Source organism: Primulina huaijiensis, chromosome 2 (genome assembly GCF_012295235.1).
Source record: "Primulina huaijiensis isolate GDHJ02 chromosome 2, ASM1229523v2, whole genome shotgun sequence".
Classification (NCBI taxonomy): Eukaryota; Viridiplantae; Streptophyta; class Magnoliopsida; order Lamiales; family Gesneriaceae; genus Primulina; species Primulina huaijiensis.
Genome location: NC_133307.1, coordinates 28,105,616 through 28,125,864, shown reverse-complemented (window position 1 = coordinate 28,125,864; position 20,249 = coordinate 28,105,616). Strand labels below are relative to the sequence as shown.

The 20,249-nt window shown below is 33.3% G+C and overlaps 1 protein-coding gene across 1 annotated transcript; it reads right to left on the bottom strand.

Annotated features, from left to right (window-relative positions):
* Nucleotides 1–1,971: 1,971 nt before the first annotated feature.
* On the bottom strand, nucleotides 1,972–13,410 carry LOC140971277 (villin-4-like). Its single transcript, XM_073433470.1, has 23 exons — nucleotides 13,111–13,410; nucleotides 11,892–11,993; nucleotides 11,581–11,680; nucleotides 10,311–10,379; nucleotides 9,995–10,231; nucleotides 9,735–9,912; nucleotides 9,523–9,652; nucleotides 8,832–8,994; nucleotides 8,602–8,749; nucleotides 8,342–8,445; nucleotides 7,720–7,875; nucleotides 6,933–7,001; nucleotides 6,764–6,832; nucleotides 6,520–6,657; nucleotides 4,841–4,969; nucleotides 4,425–4,572; nucleotides 4,281–4,291; nucleotides 3,933–4,073; nucleotides 3,668–3,793; nucleotides 3,520–3,585; nucleotides 2,913–3,240; nucleotides 2,616–2,827; nucleotides 1,972–2,541 (listed from the first exon to the last, which is right to left on the bottom strand). Exons 2-23 carry the CDS (start codon nucleotides 11,945–11,947, stop codon nucleotides 2,428–2,430), a joined length of 2,892 nt encoding a protein of 963 aa, XP_073289571.1. The 5' UTR covers nucleotides 11,948–11,993; nucleotides 13,111–13,410; the 3' UTR covers nucleotides 1,972–2,427.
* Nucleotides 13,411–20,249: the final 6,839 nt, after the last annotated feature.

Sequence of the window (20,249 nt, the reverse complement as noted above, 5' to 3'; positions counted from 1 at the left end):
GTTCGAGACGAAATTTCGTATTCTAGATCCAGTTATAACAATCCTCCAGCTAAAGAAAACTAACAAGAGCCACATGTGTGTATTTTAGATATATAGTTGTCTACATCAATCCTCCATGTGAAAAACTATAATACCAATTGAATACAGAGAATTAAGATAAACATACACCGGAATAAATTGCTTTTTTCAATGGAAACCTAATTTCCATATATTACATTGACTGAGAAATTACAACGAGCATAGCATTGATTCAGTGGCGAAAATTTTAGGAATAATATATCCCTTAGCAATTTTAGTTTACTAGCCCACTAATTTTTTTGTAACGACTAGTATATTGATTAATGCGTTGCATGTTTGTGCAATCTTTTTTATAATTAATTCGATTTATATTAAAATATAAATAATATTATAATAATAGTAGACCATGTTGTAATTTCAAATTATTATATTTAAATAAGGGTCACCAATAATTGTAAACAGTACTAATGAGTGACTAAACTTCAATTTGAAATAATTAAATAATAATAAAAAAAAAGACATTGAAATCATGGTTCGATTTTTTTCTTTTTTTATAAAAAAAATCAAACTATGACACCATTTTCGTCTCTATTATAAAAATTCTTAGTAAACTATTGTGCCAGTTTGAAGTAAAAAAAACAATATAAATCGAATGATAACGATTACAGGTTTCATCTTCTAACAAAAAAAAAAAAGAAAAAAAAACTTGACTCATTACTCATTAGCAGTTTATTCAAGCAAGTCCAGCCATTGGATGTTTAGCAATATTATAGCAGTCCAAAACGCCTTCTAGGCAACCAACCCAAAGAAAAATTTAAAAAAACAACCACTCGTTATTCTACGTAAACCTTTTGCTTTACTTTTTGAATAATACGCAAAATGAAATCTTCTGATCGAAGAGTCGAATAAATTCTTCGAATGCATATTAAAATATTTAAAGATTATGAATATAAAATAAATGTATTAAAGGAACATATTGTTTGGTACTTTGGTTGTCGATTATAAAAATCAATAATAATCTATTGTTTTTATTAATTACTAGTGACTGACGGAGCCGGAATTTTTTTTAAATTAATCTTTATTCTTGTTTCATATTCGACTGTCCACTCAATTACATAAAAGTTATATTTACGTATATCTTGGCGTATTAATTTTCTTATTAATGACTTTTTTCACATAAAAAATTATTAAATAAATTTAATTTTAGCACACCCGATTGTCAAATCCTGATTTCGCTTGCAGATTAAAAAAAAAAAAAAAAATTTCAACAATAGTTTTATAATCGAGGAGGCTGCACTATCTCCACTACAAGGATATTAGCAGACCCTTGCCTTTGTGATAGCTATTATCATATGTAAATTTAGTCAAGAAAAAAGATTATTGCGTGATTGGCTTATGATTGATCTGACATCAATTTTGATATTATATTTTGAGTTTGAGACTCGATTGTAACAAATTCTTCGTTAAACTAAAAAATATAAGAAAAATTCTTGTCAGGAATAAGGACCTGCGCCTGACAAAGTGAATTTTAAAAATTGATTGAAATTAACTGGACATAAAATAATCTTAGGCACCGTTTGGTGTGAATGATAAAATATTGATCGATTGTTCATCAATGTGTTATCTAATATTTGGCTGAAGAGTGGAGATGGGTTTATCATTATTTCCAGCAATTCCTCTGTTTTTCAAAGTGTTGTAACAAATGACATACTGAATCGTTAATGAAGTGTAGATTTATGCTAAAAAAAATAAAAAAATAAAATTATAACAATAATGTAATCCATTTGTGTAGTTTTATAAGCTCGAGTTGGAAACTAAAGAACCAAAAGATGAACTTTTCGGGGAAAAATCTCCCAAACCATTTCACAGTTCTTGTAAACATGATGCAAGATCACAATAGTTTGTGTTAAAAAATCTTGATAAAGAGTATTGTGTGAGTGATAATTAACTGAAAAAAAAAAATCACACTTTCTTATTGTCTAGTAAAATATAATAAGTAGAATTTTACATTCCTGTACACATCTTCTGCCCTTGGAAGTACTGTCTTTGCTAAGAATCTCAATTTTCAAGCTCCTAACCACTCTGCTAAAAATCAATTGCCGAAAATAATGAAACACAATGAAGGGGAAAAAAGATTACAAGCTCAAATCAAACCTGGAAAAACCAAAAAGAATACCAAGAAATTAACTTGCAATGACGAACGATCAAACAAAATTCCTTTGCATCCAAGCTTTGTAGATATATCGAAGTTTAGCTCTAAACGAAGTAGCAGCAGCTAAAAAGGCACTGATGCTGTCCCTACACTTGGGAGATATATTTGTGTATAAAGTAAGCTGTTTCTGCATCCATTCGTGAAAACAGATCATGAATTTCCAAGAACACGTCCAGCGGAGGAATCCTTGAATAGATTTAGAATAACTGAAGTGACATTTTAAGCTTATTCTGTTTCCATTTTGGTAACTTGTAGTAGACATCCTTGGTTACCCCAAATTTCTCCTTGAACTCCACTGATGACAAATATGTCTGCAAAAGAATTCATCTATATGTAATGCCAGGATTGGATTCTTAATCATGATAATACTTTCCCATACACATACCTCTCGTTTTGTCACATCAATATCTGCCACTGGATCAGTTGAAGTGGTTTTAAGCCGCTCGTATGGGTATATTTTAAGCCCTTCCTCATCCTCCGCTTCACCTTCTTTCACATCTTCTTGGATGGTTTCTGGCTTTGGATTTGTTGCTTCCACTGAATTTTCCTTGGAGTTCTTCTCAGGCTCAGGTTTTGGTAAGGGTGATGCAGGGATCACTTTAACACAATAGCAGAAACATTAAATAAAAATAAAATATCCAAAAACAGAACATACGATTTATTAAAGAACATTAGATTATACCTTTAGTGGAACGAGGAATGATGAAGTTGCGTGCAGGTGCTGGCTGTTCAAAACCTGCACTAAGAGCAGCTATAGCTGCTGATCTTGAAGCCGAATTCGCTGAATCCGGGGTCACCGATTTTGGGTAAATCTTTCGCACTATTGGAGGAGGAGTTGACATATTTCTTGCACCAGCGTTTTCAAAGTTCGCCGCAAGAGCATTGAAAGCAGGAGACCTGCCTCTTACCCGAACTCTCTCAGGGCTAAACGACATGCTTCTTGAACGCTGTGATTTTTCAGGTGCAGCAGATCTTCCGGTATGGGAGACAACCGTTCTCCTTTTGGGTTTCTAACAGGTGAGAAACATACAAAAAATAGATATAAGAGCTTTCACAATCGCCGGAAGAATTTGATCAGAATTTGTAATAGCGTTTGTGATAACGTAATACATTAAACTAGTCTAGGATCATTAGACATTCAATTTGATTGATGCACGAGACTCATAAAGATTAGAATAAAGAAAAATCAGTAAATTTTAAAAACACCGAGAAAGATAGACTGAATGGAAATATAACTCACGGTCATATGATTGGAAACAGAAGAGGAATCATAAAGAACAGTAACTTACATCCATAACAGGAGTGCCACCATTGATAAGAATTGAAAGTTTTCTTTGGAAAGAGTTACCATGCATCTGTAACCCCAGAAGTGTGAGTATCTTTATGAACTCTGATTCAAAGGTGCATGCATACAAGACTTACAGCAAAAGAACTCACCGTAGATTTCGTGTAGTCCCAAGAGAAAAAACGAGTAAAAAATGTTGGCTCAGACCCTTCCATAACGATATATATAGGAGTTTGGAGAGATGCTTTCTCAAGAAGAAAATCACGCGCCAAAAATTGCTGTTGAAAGCAATAAAAAGTAAAAATATGTCAAAATAACATTTTATTTTCCTTTGGCAAAATAAACTTATCAGTGTATTTTCATTCACAACAGCAGTTTGCATTTCCAATTCAGCCAATAAATCAAGTTAAGTCATACCTCCCCAATATTTAATGCATTCATCTTCTCAGTGGATGGCACCTGTTGCCCAACCCAGACAAAAATGTCCGAATGGCAGTCAAGAATGAATATATCTTCAGTCATCAGATCGTCCTGACTGAAACCGTGTACTTCTGTAACCTGCAATGGAAAATATAACTAAGTTTTATACAGGATAATTTATCAGTGAAAAAGGAAACTAATGCAAAAGGCCTTTGTCGGAAAACTCAACCCTGATAGATACAGGATTGTCAAGGGAAAAAAGACCATAACAGGGATTGAAAGCACAAACCAGATTCAGTTACTGTTTTTCCCAGTAAAATAAAGAGAAATGAGATATCTGTGTACCTTGAGATCGTCTGAAAACCGTCAGTGAATTTCAGCATGGTAGAATAATAATTGGAAAAAAAAGAAAAAATGTCAGCTGACTTACACTAATAGGCAGACAAAAATGGGCCAAAATGTTAAACTAGTACCAAGATGACGACATACCCTTCAATAATGTGCATGAGAATAGATGAGGATCACTTTCAACTTCTCTAGCAATCTTCTGGCTTGGGTACTCAGATTTCCCCCCCAACAAATCCCAAAACTGATCAGATTCTGCACCTTCTTTCTGCAGTTTAGACTGCATGTTTGGCTGCAAATAAAAAGCTGGATAAGCAACACAGACCATTAAACATACCACATAAAAATTTAGCCAAACAAAAAAACTGCGGTCCTTCCGTAATTCAATTCTTCAATACAATCGGCAGTAAGATGCAGAAACTGTACTACAAGCGACACATCATCGCACCTCCATCTTACGAGACATGATAACAAAGTTAAAAAAGCACAATGTGACCAACCGATAACTCTCGACACCGAACTCCTAAAGGAATGGGAAATATTTATAACTGCGGTAAGACCTTTATAAGATCCAGCATCCTCTCAACAAGTTCCTGGTCTTCAGATGTAGTAAGGCTTCCTGACCAGGTAAATACGGAGGACCCATTAAATAGTATGTAGCAGTAGGAGGAGTTCAATGATGATGCCACCTGAAATTCCAATAAATACGAGCTTATACTCCTTAATGCATAAATAGTTAATGTATGCGCAGGGTAAAAAAGAGGCAGCACAATAACACAGGATTTTTTATTTTTTATGGGGGTGGGGTGTGTGGGGGTGAGAACACGAATAGCAAAAAGCGGAATATTCAATCACCAGTAAAACTAAAAACAATATAACATCTCCACAGCAGGCAAACAAATGGTGTACCAGCCATACAGCATCTCTATAATCTGACTATTAATATTCATAACCAATCTCAGGCCAACTATACTCGAAAAGCATAGATAAATAAGCTTACAAGCATGCTTATTGTTGAATATTTGCTGAACGACTTACGGTAACAACCGTTAGTTTCTCTAGAGTGGCTCTTTTGTTTCCTAAAATATCCCACCTTATAGTATATTAGCGAATCTCTCTTTATGCGACTAACTTTCATATGTTCAATATATACTATGCAAGTGTGATAAAGACATTCAATGTGGGGTTTTATATAGGTACACGAGGGTAGATGCACTGGTAAAGTAACTCAAATTTGAAATGAAATGTCAGTTAAAAACAAGTCATTCAGTTAGTACACTAACATTTACACGATGTGAATTTGAAAGGGTTTTTTTTTCTAAATAAATACAAAATAGATGTGAATGTCCTTTTCTGTTTTATCTCGAGAATATGTTATTTTGGTTGAGATCAGCCTTGAGAAAACAAACAGAGCTCCGGTAAGCGGTCTAATCCAAATAATCAGTTAAGACAACTTTGATTGTTCATATTATAATACGTAGAGCCAGTGTTTACCCTCGCTTAAATGCATAAATATTTGATTTTCAAAGATCTTCCTCACGTGTCCAAGTCATGTGACCCCAAATGATTGCAAATTGTGAAAACTTACCCCCTTATAATGGTTTCGTGAAGATATCTACGATTTGCTAATCAATGGAGATCTTGCAATCTTTTGCAAATCCTCTCTCAAGAATATGTCAGTTATCAATATGCTTAGTTCTTGAGCGCAATACCAGATTCTAGTTATGTCTGTTGCACTTGTATTTTTAACAAAAATAAGGTCTCTGTCAGATGCAAGCATGGTCTATTAATTGCTGTATAACCCACATAATTTGTTAGCAGCAGTTTTCGGCTGTCTTATATCCTGCCTCTGCCCTAGATGTGGTCGAAGATTGTTTTCTTGCTAAAACATGAGACAAGTTTGGCGCCAAAAAAGACATGCACCACTTGTGCTTTTCTTTCTTTCTTTTTTTAAAATTTTGTTTTCTATCTAATATGCATCTATGTGGCAGATACATTGAAAGCTACAAATCTCAGGATACCATGCGCCTATGTTTTGAGATTCTTAGCTGAAGTGAAATGAGATCGCTTGGAATTAGATTGAAAGTGTGAACATATGCGATAAAACACACATTATATCTAATCTACTAGCTGGAAAGTACAATATTGTCCCTATTCGACCGCAATGTAAAGTTACTATACTAGTTTTACCGGGTTCAACACGAGTTTTATTGACTGATTGTTATAGCACAGGACTTACAGATTCAACTTGGATTGCTTGCATATCATCAGGTCCACTGCCCTGAACTCGAAATAATGCCAATCCATTCTCTGCATATGTATTATCTGGAAGTTCCTCCTCAGCTATGTGATTCTTGTATCCTTCACTAAGACCACCCTGGTGACATGCACGTAGTTATTTCACTACCAATAGTATGCTTAAAACTGTATTAAACTAGAACAAGAGAAATATCAAATCCAAAAATATTTGCATACTCCAGAACCTTGAAGACTATGAAGCTCTGAAAAATGACAAAGAACTGGATTGGCTCATTCCCTTCGTAGATGCAAGCCTAGAAATTAACATTCATTCAACTATTAACACAAATTTCAAGATGTAATATATTTTAAAAAAATAAAGTCACAATGAAGCTGTCAAAGAAAGTAATTTGCCTGGGTGGGCAAGAACTTCAAAGACTCAACCATCTTGCTTGCCTGTGAAGTTGCCGATACTCTCTCTGCCTGTTAATTGACCATATTATCAACAAGACTGATAATTCATGAAAATTAAATCTATAAATACAGTACAAAGAGTCGCTAAAACTTTCTTGTGTAGTATATACAATGAAATAATAGCAAGTTTTCACTATTAACAGAGATCTGTACTCATAATTCATCTAAAAAAACTTTAAAAACCAGGACAACGGCCCCGGAACAACTCCAGAAGAATATGTTTACCCCATGTTTCTTCATTGTATTTGCACTATTGGTGTCTTTCCATTTACGTTTCCTTGAGTTGGCCACTGACGTCAAATCGCACCCTTAATTTAAACATAAAAGTAATGCATTTTTTGACCTGTTATTTATTCCATTAACTGGCCCTACTTGAGCGCTATTACATGCCCTGTCATTATGTTGTTTCTTCCCTACTCAAGGAGAAGAGATTTATCAGGAATAACTACTCAGTATGCATTTCTTAAGTCGGTGACAGTTTTTATATCTAAATTTTCAAAGTCAATTCAGAAACTATCCCACCATCTTTAACTCTATCTACCCATGTTGCAATTTCAGATAATTTTACTGTTTTCATAATAAATTATGCTCTATTTTTTCAGAATCTTTTACCGCCTTTGAATCTCCATCAGCAAAGATAGACGATGGTGAATTTGAATTAAAATGATAAATATTTCCAAAGATTCAAGCACAGTAGCATTAGACAGACAACAAAGGGCAACTTCACCTTAACACTGTGCTTTCCTATCCATGTCCCAATGAGATGATCCTCCTTTTCTTCTCCAGGATAAGAATACTGAAAGATATAGCAATCTCCACTGTAAAACTTTGACTGATTAGAAGCTGGGAGAAGAGTCTTCTTCTGACCATTCACACGCCAAACCTAGAAAAGTAGTAAACTATAAATTAGTGTCAGTTGGGTTTAAAACAATATTAATTCACAAGGTTTATTTCTCACACCTAAGGGGATATCATCATCAACAAACAAGAGCACAGGAGACATGTTTCATCTGGTATTAAGTAATCAAATATCAAAGACAACTTAATCCTCTCACATCCTCATTGATCAGTAGCAGAGTTCAAGATAAGTGACAATATTGAGCCTTATACAATAGTGGTAGATAGCTTTTGAATTTTGACCAATGGTTCACAGAGAACCACCAAATTACTTATAACTTTAATTGCTTTGTAATATACACAACTTTTGTAATGTCTGCTAAACAAATCATGTCCAAACCTGCTTGCATAAACATTTTCTTATATAATGTAAGAGAATGTTAACAACAGATGAAGCCAACTTTCATGAAAAACTTTACATAGGACCAGATCTACCGCAGTTTTCACATCACCTGTAAATCACCAGTACAGTCTATATACGGTCGAGGTTCTTCCTTGGGGGTGGCTTCTGCTTTCAGAATACCCTTCACGTTAACCCCTTGGCGTTTTAGAAGTGCTGGAAACATCAATTGGAAAGATGGTGAGAATTAAAGACATTATAGGTAAATGTTTTGGATAACATATAGGATGAGAAAAATACAGGGCAAACAAAGGCATATTGAAGTTGTAATTTATCTTTAAACAATAGCAAATAATATCTGTGTATTCTGACCTGCAACCTTCCCTCTACTATCCTCTGTCACCGACACATTGCTTGACCGGGGCCAGGAAATAAACTTCGAGCGAAATTTGACCGTCTCAAATCCCTCAATCACACGGATTATATGAGATTTGGATCTATCAAGGCTGTGCAGTAATTCCTACACATGAAAAGGCATTCATTAAGGATAGAACTGGAAAACCCCATGGAAAAATCCAAGTAACTAAAGCAACCATACTTACATCAGCTGTGCTACATGCAGCTTTTCTCGAATTAAGTGAAGTATTTCTCCCCATCCAGACAAAAACTTCCATCCCACAATCAAGAAAATAGCATTTATATGTGTCTAATAACTCCCTCGTCAAAGAATCAGCCTCCACCGGTACCGCATCTCCCTTTTCAACACTTAAACATAAAACTCTAACATGTCAAGATTCTATAGTTCCTCATTATAAACAAATTACCATCATCCACCTACATATCAAGTCGTCTGACAGCAACATTCATTTTGTAGGAAAAATATAAAAAATATATATATATATCAAAAAAAAGATATATATCAAAATGTGCTCAAAACGGATTGACATTCATCCTACATCAAGAACAAGCAGCCAACACCAATAACAATAAATTCCAAGGAACGGCGTTAAAATGTCCTACTGCAGCCTTTTGCAGCATTCATCTGAAGACCAAAAGAAGTTTAAAAAAGAAGAGCAGGAAATATTTATCAGTTTATATCATGAACTTGTATCAGTATGTGAATGAACTGCATTATAAATAAAAACTCCTCAGAGCTTCATTCGGGTAAATTTCCTAATACATTAGGAGCTAACCAAAGAGTCAAAGACCTTAATGATGTATCATGCCATGCTAGGAATCTGAGACATATAAAAGAGATCATTGAAAGCACTGTGAACGAAAGAAGCTATCTACCAGAAAAGCCTAGGAGCAACATCCACACTTTTTGATTCATCAGAATTTGTTTTCCTTGGAAGTGGAGCAAATCCACCAAAGAAAGCCCAAAATTCCCCACTCTCTGCATCAGCCATTAATTTTCCATCTTCTGCAGTCAAAAGAAAAGGCAGCTATGATGCATCCATCACTTGGTCATCAACTTTGAAACAACCAATGAGCAGTATGTTTACCAATAGCTGCTATTTCACACTTTCCGTCATGATAAGTATCTTTAACATACTGAACAACTTCCAGAGCTTTGGCCCTCTCTTGAATAGATGAGTTGGAACCATTGAATTGAAAAATTTTAGACTTTGTATCAAGAATAAAGATGTCATCATGATTGAGAGAGGATCGGGCAAAAGGCACCTATACAATCATATAACAAGATGATGATAAAGATATACATACTAAGATAGTGCATCAAACGTGTAGGAACAAAATATCTTGCCTCTTTCACATGCACGACATGTTTTCCTTTACATACAAACAAGCGGATCTGATGCTCTTCGGCCTCAATATGCTTAAAGCCTGATGCAACTCCACCTTCTTGAGGTATTATACATGGTTTAAAATAGGAAAGGAACTTCTCCGTTTCTTGGCCTTGTACTTCCCGATATTGTACAGCCCGCCCCCCAAGTGCTGCATCTAATTCAACAGTCTTGATGGCTGCAGTGCCGGCCTCATCCTATACAAGGAAATACTTAGGTCATAATGACATCTCTAGAGGCACGCTAACTTTTTCAGAAGCAGCATCAGAGAATTACCTGACTTGTATCTTTTCCAAGCCAATAATGAATATCATGATGTAGGCCACCGTTTTTCAAGGCATTAGTCTGCAAAAAGAAACTAAAAGATTACACTGAAATACATACTTCCAAAATCATAGGCAATAGTAATATCAAGAACTTAAAAGAAAGTGCAATAACATGGCAAATAGAAATAGCATAAGTAGTGGTTCCAACATTGCAAAAAGCCAATTGAACTATTGCCACTCGAGATGTCCAAGTAAAATTACTAGGGTTAGCAAGCAACACAAACTATCAGTTGTGGCAGGCCAGAGATTGCCAGGTGATCGAAATTAAGTTAGTTGATATCAAACATTCACAGTTCTCTCCCATTAAGATTCCTTTCTATACCTCTTCACAAAGAAGGCAAATTCCTCTATTTAAACTACACCATAGGCTCTCAGCAAACTTTTACTTTCTGATGAATGGCTGATGCAAATTAAATATAAACAACAGAACATGGGGGAAGCATAAATTGAAAAAGCTATAATTTCTCCAAGATAAATAAAATGAACAGTAAAAAGTATATAAGGTACTCTAGTAGTTCATGTATTTAAAACTCGTACTCTGTGTCAACATAATGATAAGAAAGGCAGCATCATTTGTGATCATTGAACAAGAAACTATATTGTTTCACACTTGATAGTCAAACCATCAAAGAAATTTTCTACAAGTAAGATTTTTACTTCCAACTTCCAAGTAATTTTCAACAAGCACAATTTCTGATTTTTGAGTACCACTAACAAACTGATAGCACGAAATCGGTATTACACATCACATTAATATACTCCTGCCAGTAAAATCTCTAAGTAAAGGCCTGTTTTAGTAATATCGAGAGGATAGCTGTTGGGCCAATGAAATTCTAATGCATAGAGCTAGGAAAGGGTTTTGAGAAGGAAAAAATATTGACTATTATGTGATCCTCCAAATTGAAGAACTTATTACCAAAGTGAGAATCAGAGCAAAAGAAAAAAAAAGATTCCCAATCATATGCAGTAGCTATTATAAAACAAGAACCAAAAAAGGACAATTTAGAGCATTCTACAACCCACATATCCATGGGCGGCTAAAAACTTTAGAGAAAAAACTTTACAATAACTACATACTAAAGTGAGCAAATGCATATATGAAAATGCAAGAAAAAAAAATTGAAATGAGAAGGTATTACAACATTGGTTTCTGGTGAGCAACAACTTAATCGAAATAGATGCAAATGGCTATTGATAGAGTAGAAAACCCCAAAAGTTACCTTTAATATCACATAGGAATCTCCAGTGAAAAACTTTCCGTGTAGAGACTTTGGGACTTCAACAGGATTAAAATTTTCAATTCGCCATATTTCAATGCCACTAGACTAAGTTAAGAAGGTAAACATGTGGAGAATCCAGATACTGGAAACACAATCACCAGCAGGTGCAAGTGTAACAGTAAAACTACATTTGCCATGCAGTGATAAAAAACTGATCACGCAAACTGATTTCAAACAGAAATGGTCAGACATGATTATTTGCTACTTGATAATAATGTGAAGACAAGTATGATTGGGTAGCATTAGGATACGCCTTCTGCCCTGCCCCTTGGAAAGCTGGATCCAAATCTTTATTTGAAACCGACATACTGTTAATCACAGACTTGTAAGAATTTTCTACAGCCAAATTTGACCTGAAACAGGACAAGGATAACCTTCAACAGCCATTAACTGAATACATGAAATCTAAAAGGTAAAGGTAAACTCTCAAATTTACAGAACACAAGATGATCCTCACATAATCAGGAAAAATCAAAACCAAAACATCAATTTAGAACAGATGGAAATCATAGGTAACCAAAAATCTTTACAAAACTCTCAATATTAAATTCCTATTAGATACATCTGCAACAACGGTCTATAAGTTCAGTCTGCTTGTTGGAGCAAGACTATATACTTATCTGTGTATCATTTCCCACCACATGCAGACTGGAAACAGCAGCTTCTCCACTACACATCATTCTGTGGAATAAATTTTACAAATATATCCAGGTTCATGCTTCTCACCCCATATGTCATGCAGCGTTCAGTTCCAGGTCAGAAAAGCTCAACAACTAAGCCACAAGCTCTCTTCCTTTCTTTTATTCGTCAAAGTCTAATTTCCATGTTTTCTATTCTAGATAAACTGATTGAGTTGTTAAAATATACGAACTATGCGAATGACATGGAGCACTTAGTAAAATAGTGACATAAGGGTAATGGCTACCCGGCCTACCTCATTTGAATTGACAAATACACCAATGAGTGAATCATATACACCCAGAGAGAGAGAGAGAGAGAGAGAACGAGGTGAAGAGAAAAGCAACGCGAAGCCAGCAATAAACAGATGACGTAAGAAAAGTCCTTCCAATTTGTTTCTCTATGCATAACTGATTGGTGACTCATGCCAAACAATCCCTCTTTCTCCAATATTTCGGGACAGTAATCTTGGACTTCTAAATCTCATCTCTCATCTCTCATTCAGATGAAGTCATAAATTGACAATCGGACGATCCACCAAACAAAGGCGTATCGGCATTTCAATATTGACAGATAACAAACCTCATAATTTACAGTTTTCGATGACTCGTCACTTGTCCAAATGAAAAATGTCTCCCCCTCATCATCAAGATTCGATTTTTAACAAGTAAAAGACAAGAACAAGGATTATAGCATCACATCAAAAATCAAATTTTCTACAAATCAAAGATCAAAACTGAATAAAACTGAAAAACGGAGCAGAAAGCGATGAAAGTCCGATGAACCAATTACCTTTTTATCCGTGAAATATGCAAGCCTTAACCCGACAAAATAACTCAGCCAGATCCACCCAAATCCCTCAACTGAGCTAAATCAACAAAAATCCCAGTACAGATTACAAGAGAAAAAGGTGGTTCTCAAGCCCAAAAAGGGAAAATCAAAAGAAATTCCATTTACGGAAATTTAAGGATCAAAGATAGAGAGAGATAGAGGCAGAACAGTATGTGTGTATGTTTTTGTGAGAGAGAGAGGGATGGGATTGAGCGGAGGGAATGATGGCGAGTATACCTGGCATGCGTGCCTATCACTAACACGGCTTAAAAAAACCCATCTTAACAAAGCATAATCACGTATGAACTGTAAAGATACATTAAACCATTATTAAACAAGCAAATACCTATTAAATTAATGAAAAATAAGAGCAAAAAACAACAGATTCAATAATTGTTCCGAATCAATCGAACCTATTCAAATGTGCCAACACAGTGAACTTCTGCTCAATATTTGAAAGCCCACAAATTATAATGGAAGAAATTAGCGTAAAATTTACAGTAAAATTTTCTTGAATTCCCACGGTAAGGACCCTTTAACCATTATTAAAGAAAAATCACATCTTTTACTTATATCATAAAAAAACAAGAAATTAAGGATGAAAACGCATCTTTATTCAAGACAGGTAGATGTGTAGGTAGCCCATTAATTATTTTTCCACCGTAAGAAAAAAAAAACTGCAAATTTCCACAATCCCATTATTATGGTGGGCGATTGAGCTGACTTTCGATTGGAGCGAGAGAAAGCTGGAGACTGGGACAGACGGTGACCGACCGTGATTCATCACTCCTCATTAAAGCAAAAAGAGTCTCATTACGTTTCTGATTCGCTATCAGATGCGAAGATGCCTCTGGCTGTGGAGTGGGACCCAACGGTGGGGCAATGGCGGATGACAAGGTGGGGGATCGTGTCAGCGACGATGTAGTTTGATATTTGACTTGAAAATCTTTGATTACAATTTAAGGTGTGGCAAGACATGGAACATGAGTTGAGAGGATAACGAAAATTTTTTTAAATTATCAACTAATTTTGTGGGTTCACCACTCGTTCTCAGGAGGGATAGTTATTCATAATTTATTTTGGTTTTAGAAATACGGGTGATTCTTATGTGAGATCGTCTAACGGATCCTAATCTGTTAGACGGGTCAACCCTATCGATATTCACAACAAAAAGTAATACTCTTAGCATAAAAAGTAATACTTTTTCATGGATGACCCAAATAAAGATCTGTCTCACAAAATATGACCCGTGAGACCGTCTCATACAAATTTTTGTCTAGAAATACATAACATGACGGTTAAATTCGATTTTCTATTAAAACGGTTCGATCATTTCGATTTACGTATTTATTTAAATTAATAATTAAAATATACTTTAAAATATAATATATTATTTCTTAGTTATTTTTTATAAAAATTTTAAATATAAAGTTTAAATAAATTAAAATAATAATAATAAACTAAAATTTAACAAAAATATACTCAATTCACTATTATCATTTATAAAATATATCATCTGAATAAAAACATGAAAAAATATTTAATCTAATTAAACTTCGGTTTTATCGGTCAATTAAGTTTTGACATATATATAATCTGAATTCGAACCATATAAATTTAATTTTTAACATTTGTATCTAAAATAAATAAATAAAAAAAACAGTTTTCGTTCCAGTTCGGTTTCCTATTTTTCGGTTCGAATTATCATTTAAACATAAGCTTGAACACCCATTGTATAATGTTTTTAGACAATTTTTTTGGTAGTTATGTTGTTAATTTGATGGGATGGATAAAAAATTGATAAGTTTTCTAAACAAAAAAATGTATTGTTTCGCGAATAAAAGTTTATATGTACAGAAAATTACAAAATCAAGGTTGTTTTGATAATCGGAGCATACTATATAAAAAGATCAACTAAAAGCATAATGATGTTTTAATATCGAGTTAAGTAAAGTAATGGTCATGGATTTCGAAAACACTAAAAATAAGTTTCATTTTATGTCCATTTCTAAAATCTCTTTCTTCAAATACAATCAATCAATCTAAGCACAACGGAAAAATAATAATGCCCAATTCATGAGAGAGTATGTCTCTTGTGAGACGATATCACAAATCTTTGTCTGTGAGACTGATCAACCCTACCGATATTCACAATAAAAATAATATTTTTTTATGGATGACCCGAATAAGAGATCTGTCTGACAAAATACGACCCGTGAGACCGTCTAACACAAGTTTTTGCCTTCATTGAGAAGCCATTTCGCTTGACATACGAATTGTCCATGTTTGTACCGAATTCAATGTATAATGTTAATATAAGAAGAACAATTAAACAATAATGTTGTGTGTTTTCAATGAACAAAGACATTGTTGATAACACACAATAATTGTACGATTATGATATGGAATGATTGCTAATGTATTTTAGCTGGCACTCAAATATCAAGTTTGTGGCAAAGTTTCGAGTTCATGACTCAATTACAATAAAAAAAATTCCAACTTAAAAAAACGAAATTATTGATACAATATAACTCTGTGAAATTCCTGGAAAAAAAAATGTATTGGGTCATGGTTTACAGATTTTGAGTAAATTTTGTAAATTGGACATTTTTATATCATACTATTTATTATTAAATTATTAAACAAAAAGGTGCGATAAAATTAATTAATGGTTGACAAAAGTAGTTTTCCCCTTCTATCCTTCATTTACTAGGACACCAAATCTTTCTTTCTAGCCTTAATATATTTTTTGAGGTTGTGCTTGAAGACATAATGGATTTGATACAAATTGATTTTAAATTTTTTTCACTTGGATAGACAAAATTCAGTGTTACATTTGGATCGACGGAATTGAAGCAAGATATTTCAAATCCAGAATTATTTGACAATGAATTTCAAATCCCAAATTTTTATTTTTTGAATCATTGTGGTGAATTTCAAATTCATCCCAACTTGGATTTGTTTTAAATCTTCCACTTAACTACTTCATGAAATCCAAGTCATGTAATCCAAACACAACCATTCAAATTCACTCAAACATCAAGTTATGCAATTTCAATAACAATTGTGGTATTCATATAATCATTCCTCAAATCAAATATCTTCCTAAAAATCAAATTATTCAATCCAAGTGTCGGGTCGTTCCGATCTTTTTAAAGGCAATAAATGGCCTCTTGGGATTTGGAAGTTTCTACGTGATGCTTTAGTTTTTTTAAGGAAATGTTTTTGCAACATATATACTTCGAATTAATCATTTGGTAAGAACGCCAGATTCACCGTAGTTTTGTTAAAAATGAAAAATAGTGGCATATAATGTCACGCCCCGAGACCGGGGTTAGTCGACACCGACGTTGCTCAACAATCACATAATCGTCAAACAACAAGCCTTGCAGTACAGTATATACCAAAAGCAGTTTATTTCTCATAATCAACAAAAGAATCGTCTTTACACCTTAAATACCAAAATAAACTTTTTTAAAAAATATTTTAATAGTGCGGAAGCGATAATCATAAACTAAGCTTTAAAACTTCTGGAATGACTCGAGATCTTCTACCATCTCCAAAAATTGCCCTTGTTCATCTTCATCCATTTGCTCTTCGTTCTTATCTGGGTGGGGAGGAAGTAAGGGGTGGGTATTTTGGAAAATACTCAGCAAGTGGGGGCCGTTCGAGACATGAAGCAAAATATACATATACTTGAATTCAAATTTTACATAGCCTATCATAACTCGAATAACAGCGAATATTCATACTTCATAATCATAACATGTCATCACATATCATACTCGTATAACATACTTGTTTAGCACTGAAAGTCATCTCATTTCCATGGTTTCCTGATCTCAGTCTCTTATATGTTAATCCTCTAAGGAGTGAGGCCATGTCCAATATGTTAATCCTCTATGGAATGAGGCCGTACAACAGTTACCATCCCACCGTATAAGGGTCATAGTTCGGAAATCCTTTCCCATATCCAATGGAATCCTAACAGTGCTTTGAACATAATAACTTGACAAATCTTGAAGAAAATATATCATGAACGAGGAATTATGCTCGAACGAACTTTCAAAAGAAAACTGAAGGGAGATTCATACACATATTGTAATATAGCGAAAACCCGATTACGAAAGAATATATGTGTAACAAAAGAACACTTATGAAAGACAAGTGCGCAAATTATAGTATAACAAAAACCCACTTACCTTGAATAATTCGAAAAAAAGAACTGGTGATGATAGGATTTTGAAACTGAGCTTGGATCTGGATTGTTGCAGAGCTTCGATACTCGGCACACTAAGAGAGCAAAGTCTCTAAAATTCCTAGGGAGAACTAGAGAGAAAATTTCGAAAATGTAGAGGTGTGAATTTCTAATGACATGACTCTCTTATTTATAGGGGTTGGGTGCTATCCTGATTATGTATTATCCTCGCGTTTGAACTTTGAATCAAACTTTAAATTTAGGATAATTATCATATCTTATCCATGATACTGGATAATTTTGAAATCTATATATCCATTCCTTGGATATATTTTCAAAATATTATCCTATCCAAGCCTGCAAGATTTCGAATTTTGCGTCTAATTCCCAATATTCGGTAGATCTTTTATTTTCCAGTACAATTAAATCATTTTTCTTCAATCCCAAAAATCTTCTTTTGTAATTTCAAATTTGGTAAATTATTCCAAAAATAATACACTTGATTTTCCCTAAAATTCTGGTAGGCAAACTCTTAAATTTTCCCATGCCTGTATTTTTTTTATCGTGCAGAATTTTTCCTATCTCTATAATTTCGAAAATCCTAATTAAATATTCCAAGATTTCGAAATTTAGGGATCATATTATCCTCTTGTTTGATCTTTATCTGGTATCAATATCATATCAAATCTTAGATATTTATCTAGTCCAATATTATATCATTATCTGGTATCAATATCATATCAAATCTTAGATATTTATCTAGTCCAATATTATATCAAATCTTAGATCTTTATCTGGTATGAATATCATATCAAATCTTAGACCTTGGTTTATTTATCCCAAAATTAGGCTTATCATCAAAATTCTTATCTCCTGAAAAAAATCAGGATTTGACATATAACTTATAAGTATCAACTTGAAAAATGTACAAAAATAAAGAGGAACCCGATTTCTCACGCAAATAATAAGTAATTGTATATTGGTAAGCTAAACATCGTTTTCTTACAGAGTTTGAGAGTGAAAGTACTGCCTAAAATTCATGTTTATAAATTTGATAATGCTTTAATTTACAGCATCCAAATATAGGTTATTATATTTCAAATAGATTGTTTAAAAATATTTTTTTATTTATTTTTATTGTGAACCATATTTAGGCCGATGATATATATATATATATATATCTCGAACTCATGACGTCGTCTCGAACTCATGACGTCGTCTCGAATATTTGAAACTATGGATGTTACTAGGTCAAGGGACCTGTGGCTATTGTGCAAGCCGATTATGTAATTTCATTTGTTGTCATTATAAAACAATTAAATAGCTACTTTAGAGAAATATTATTAAAACACTGATCTGCGATTATTGGGTTACTTGCAATATCTTTTTGTATAATAACAATTTATGCAAAATGAACATATATATATAAGCAGTATTGTTTTCTTCTTTTTTTTTTTATAATTTAATTTGTTGAAATAGCTTCTGTATTTTTAGCTTTTAAATTAAAATTATATTTTATTTTTGTTTTTAATTACTTTTTTAAATAATGGATTTCTGTGATCTTGTAGGAGTATTTTTGAAAAATTAAATTGATAAAACTTGACATAGCACTTAACAGTCTCTGCATTATATATATAGTACATATATAATATCCTACATTTTATTTATCCTTAACTTATCTTTATATTATTTATCACATGTTTATCCTATCATATGTATCAAACTATGCCATATATGATAAAGACTGATATACTGAGTAACTGAAGCAAGATTTATGTGCATGTAGAGTATACTTTTTCCTATTTAGTAAATATTAATAAAAATAAATATATTTTCAAATAGTTATTTGTTTTTTTGTTTTTGAAAAATTTTTTTATTTATTTTGATTGAATTGTTTTGTGCTTTTCAATTTTTTCCAACTCATTATTTTATTTTGGAAAATTGCAATATTGGTTTTGTTACTTGTCTTTTTGCGGCTTTGGTAATCTATGATGTTAAATTTCAGTCTTAGTCCATAATTTTTTTTTTTGCAATTGATCTTTTTTTCAAATTGATGTTCATGTGTCTAGTGTCATATCAACACAATCAATAAGAAATTACTAAAACTGTCAAAAATTAATAGACACGAGGGTACTATAACAAAATTCTTCAATATATATAACAAAAATTGCGAAAAGAAAAACATACAAAACGAAAATTGAAATTTTTTCTTTTATTATCGTTAAAAAAATTGCTGAAATCTTAGAGCCTCACGTTTATTAATCAGTATAGATATACTACATGTACATAATAATAGACATGAGTTTTTTGGTAATAATTCACTCAATCCATTGCGTTCCGTGCTAGTGTTGTTATATATGTATATGATTGCCACTCAGCCTCAACCTAGATGTTGATCCACACCTGGGAAACAATGTGCAACATATGTTCATTGAATCTCAACTCCCGGAGAAATTATCAATTGACCCTTCCGAGTAAAACAGTAAGTAGCGTCCTTAATCGTTACAAGATAGGGAGAAAATTGGGAAGTCGCGTGCTCGAAACTGGAAAAAATTCATCTGCAACAAATTTCGTAACATTTTATGTTACGTTGATCTTGATTGACACATGTTTAATTCAACATATTAAAAAAAATCGTGACACCACGATAAAAATCCAAAATGTGACAATTAATTATTAATGTAACATATAATAATATTACAACAATTTTTACGTATGATTTTTTTCCCCGAAACTAGGATAATTTAACCATACGATATGCCACCCCTCTCATAGAACTCGAGCATACTCAATAATGGATATGAAATATGTATAAACACACAGGTCACTTCCATTACAACACTTTTGAATTCTAGAAGATAAAATAACAATTTTGGTCATGNTGGTATTTGGGCTTGGCTTC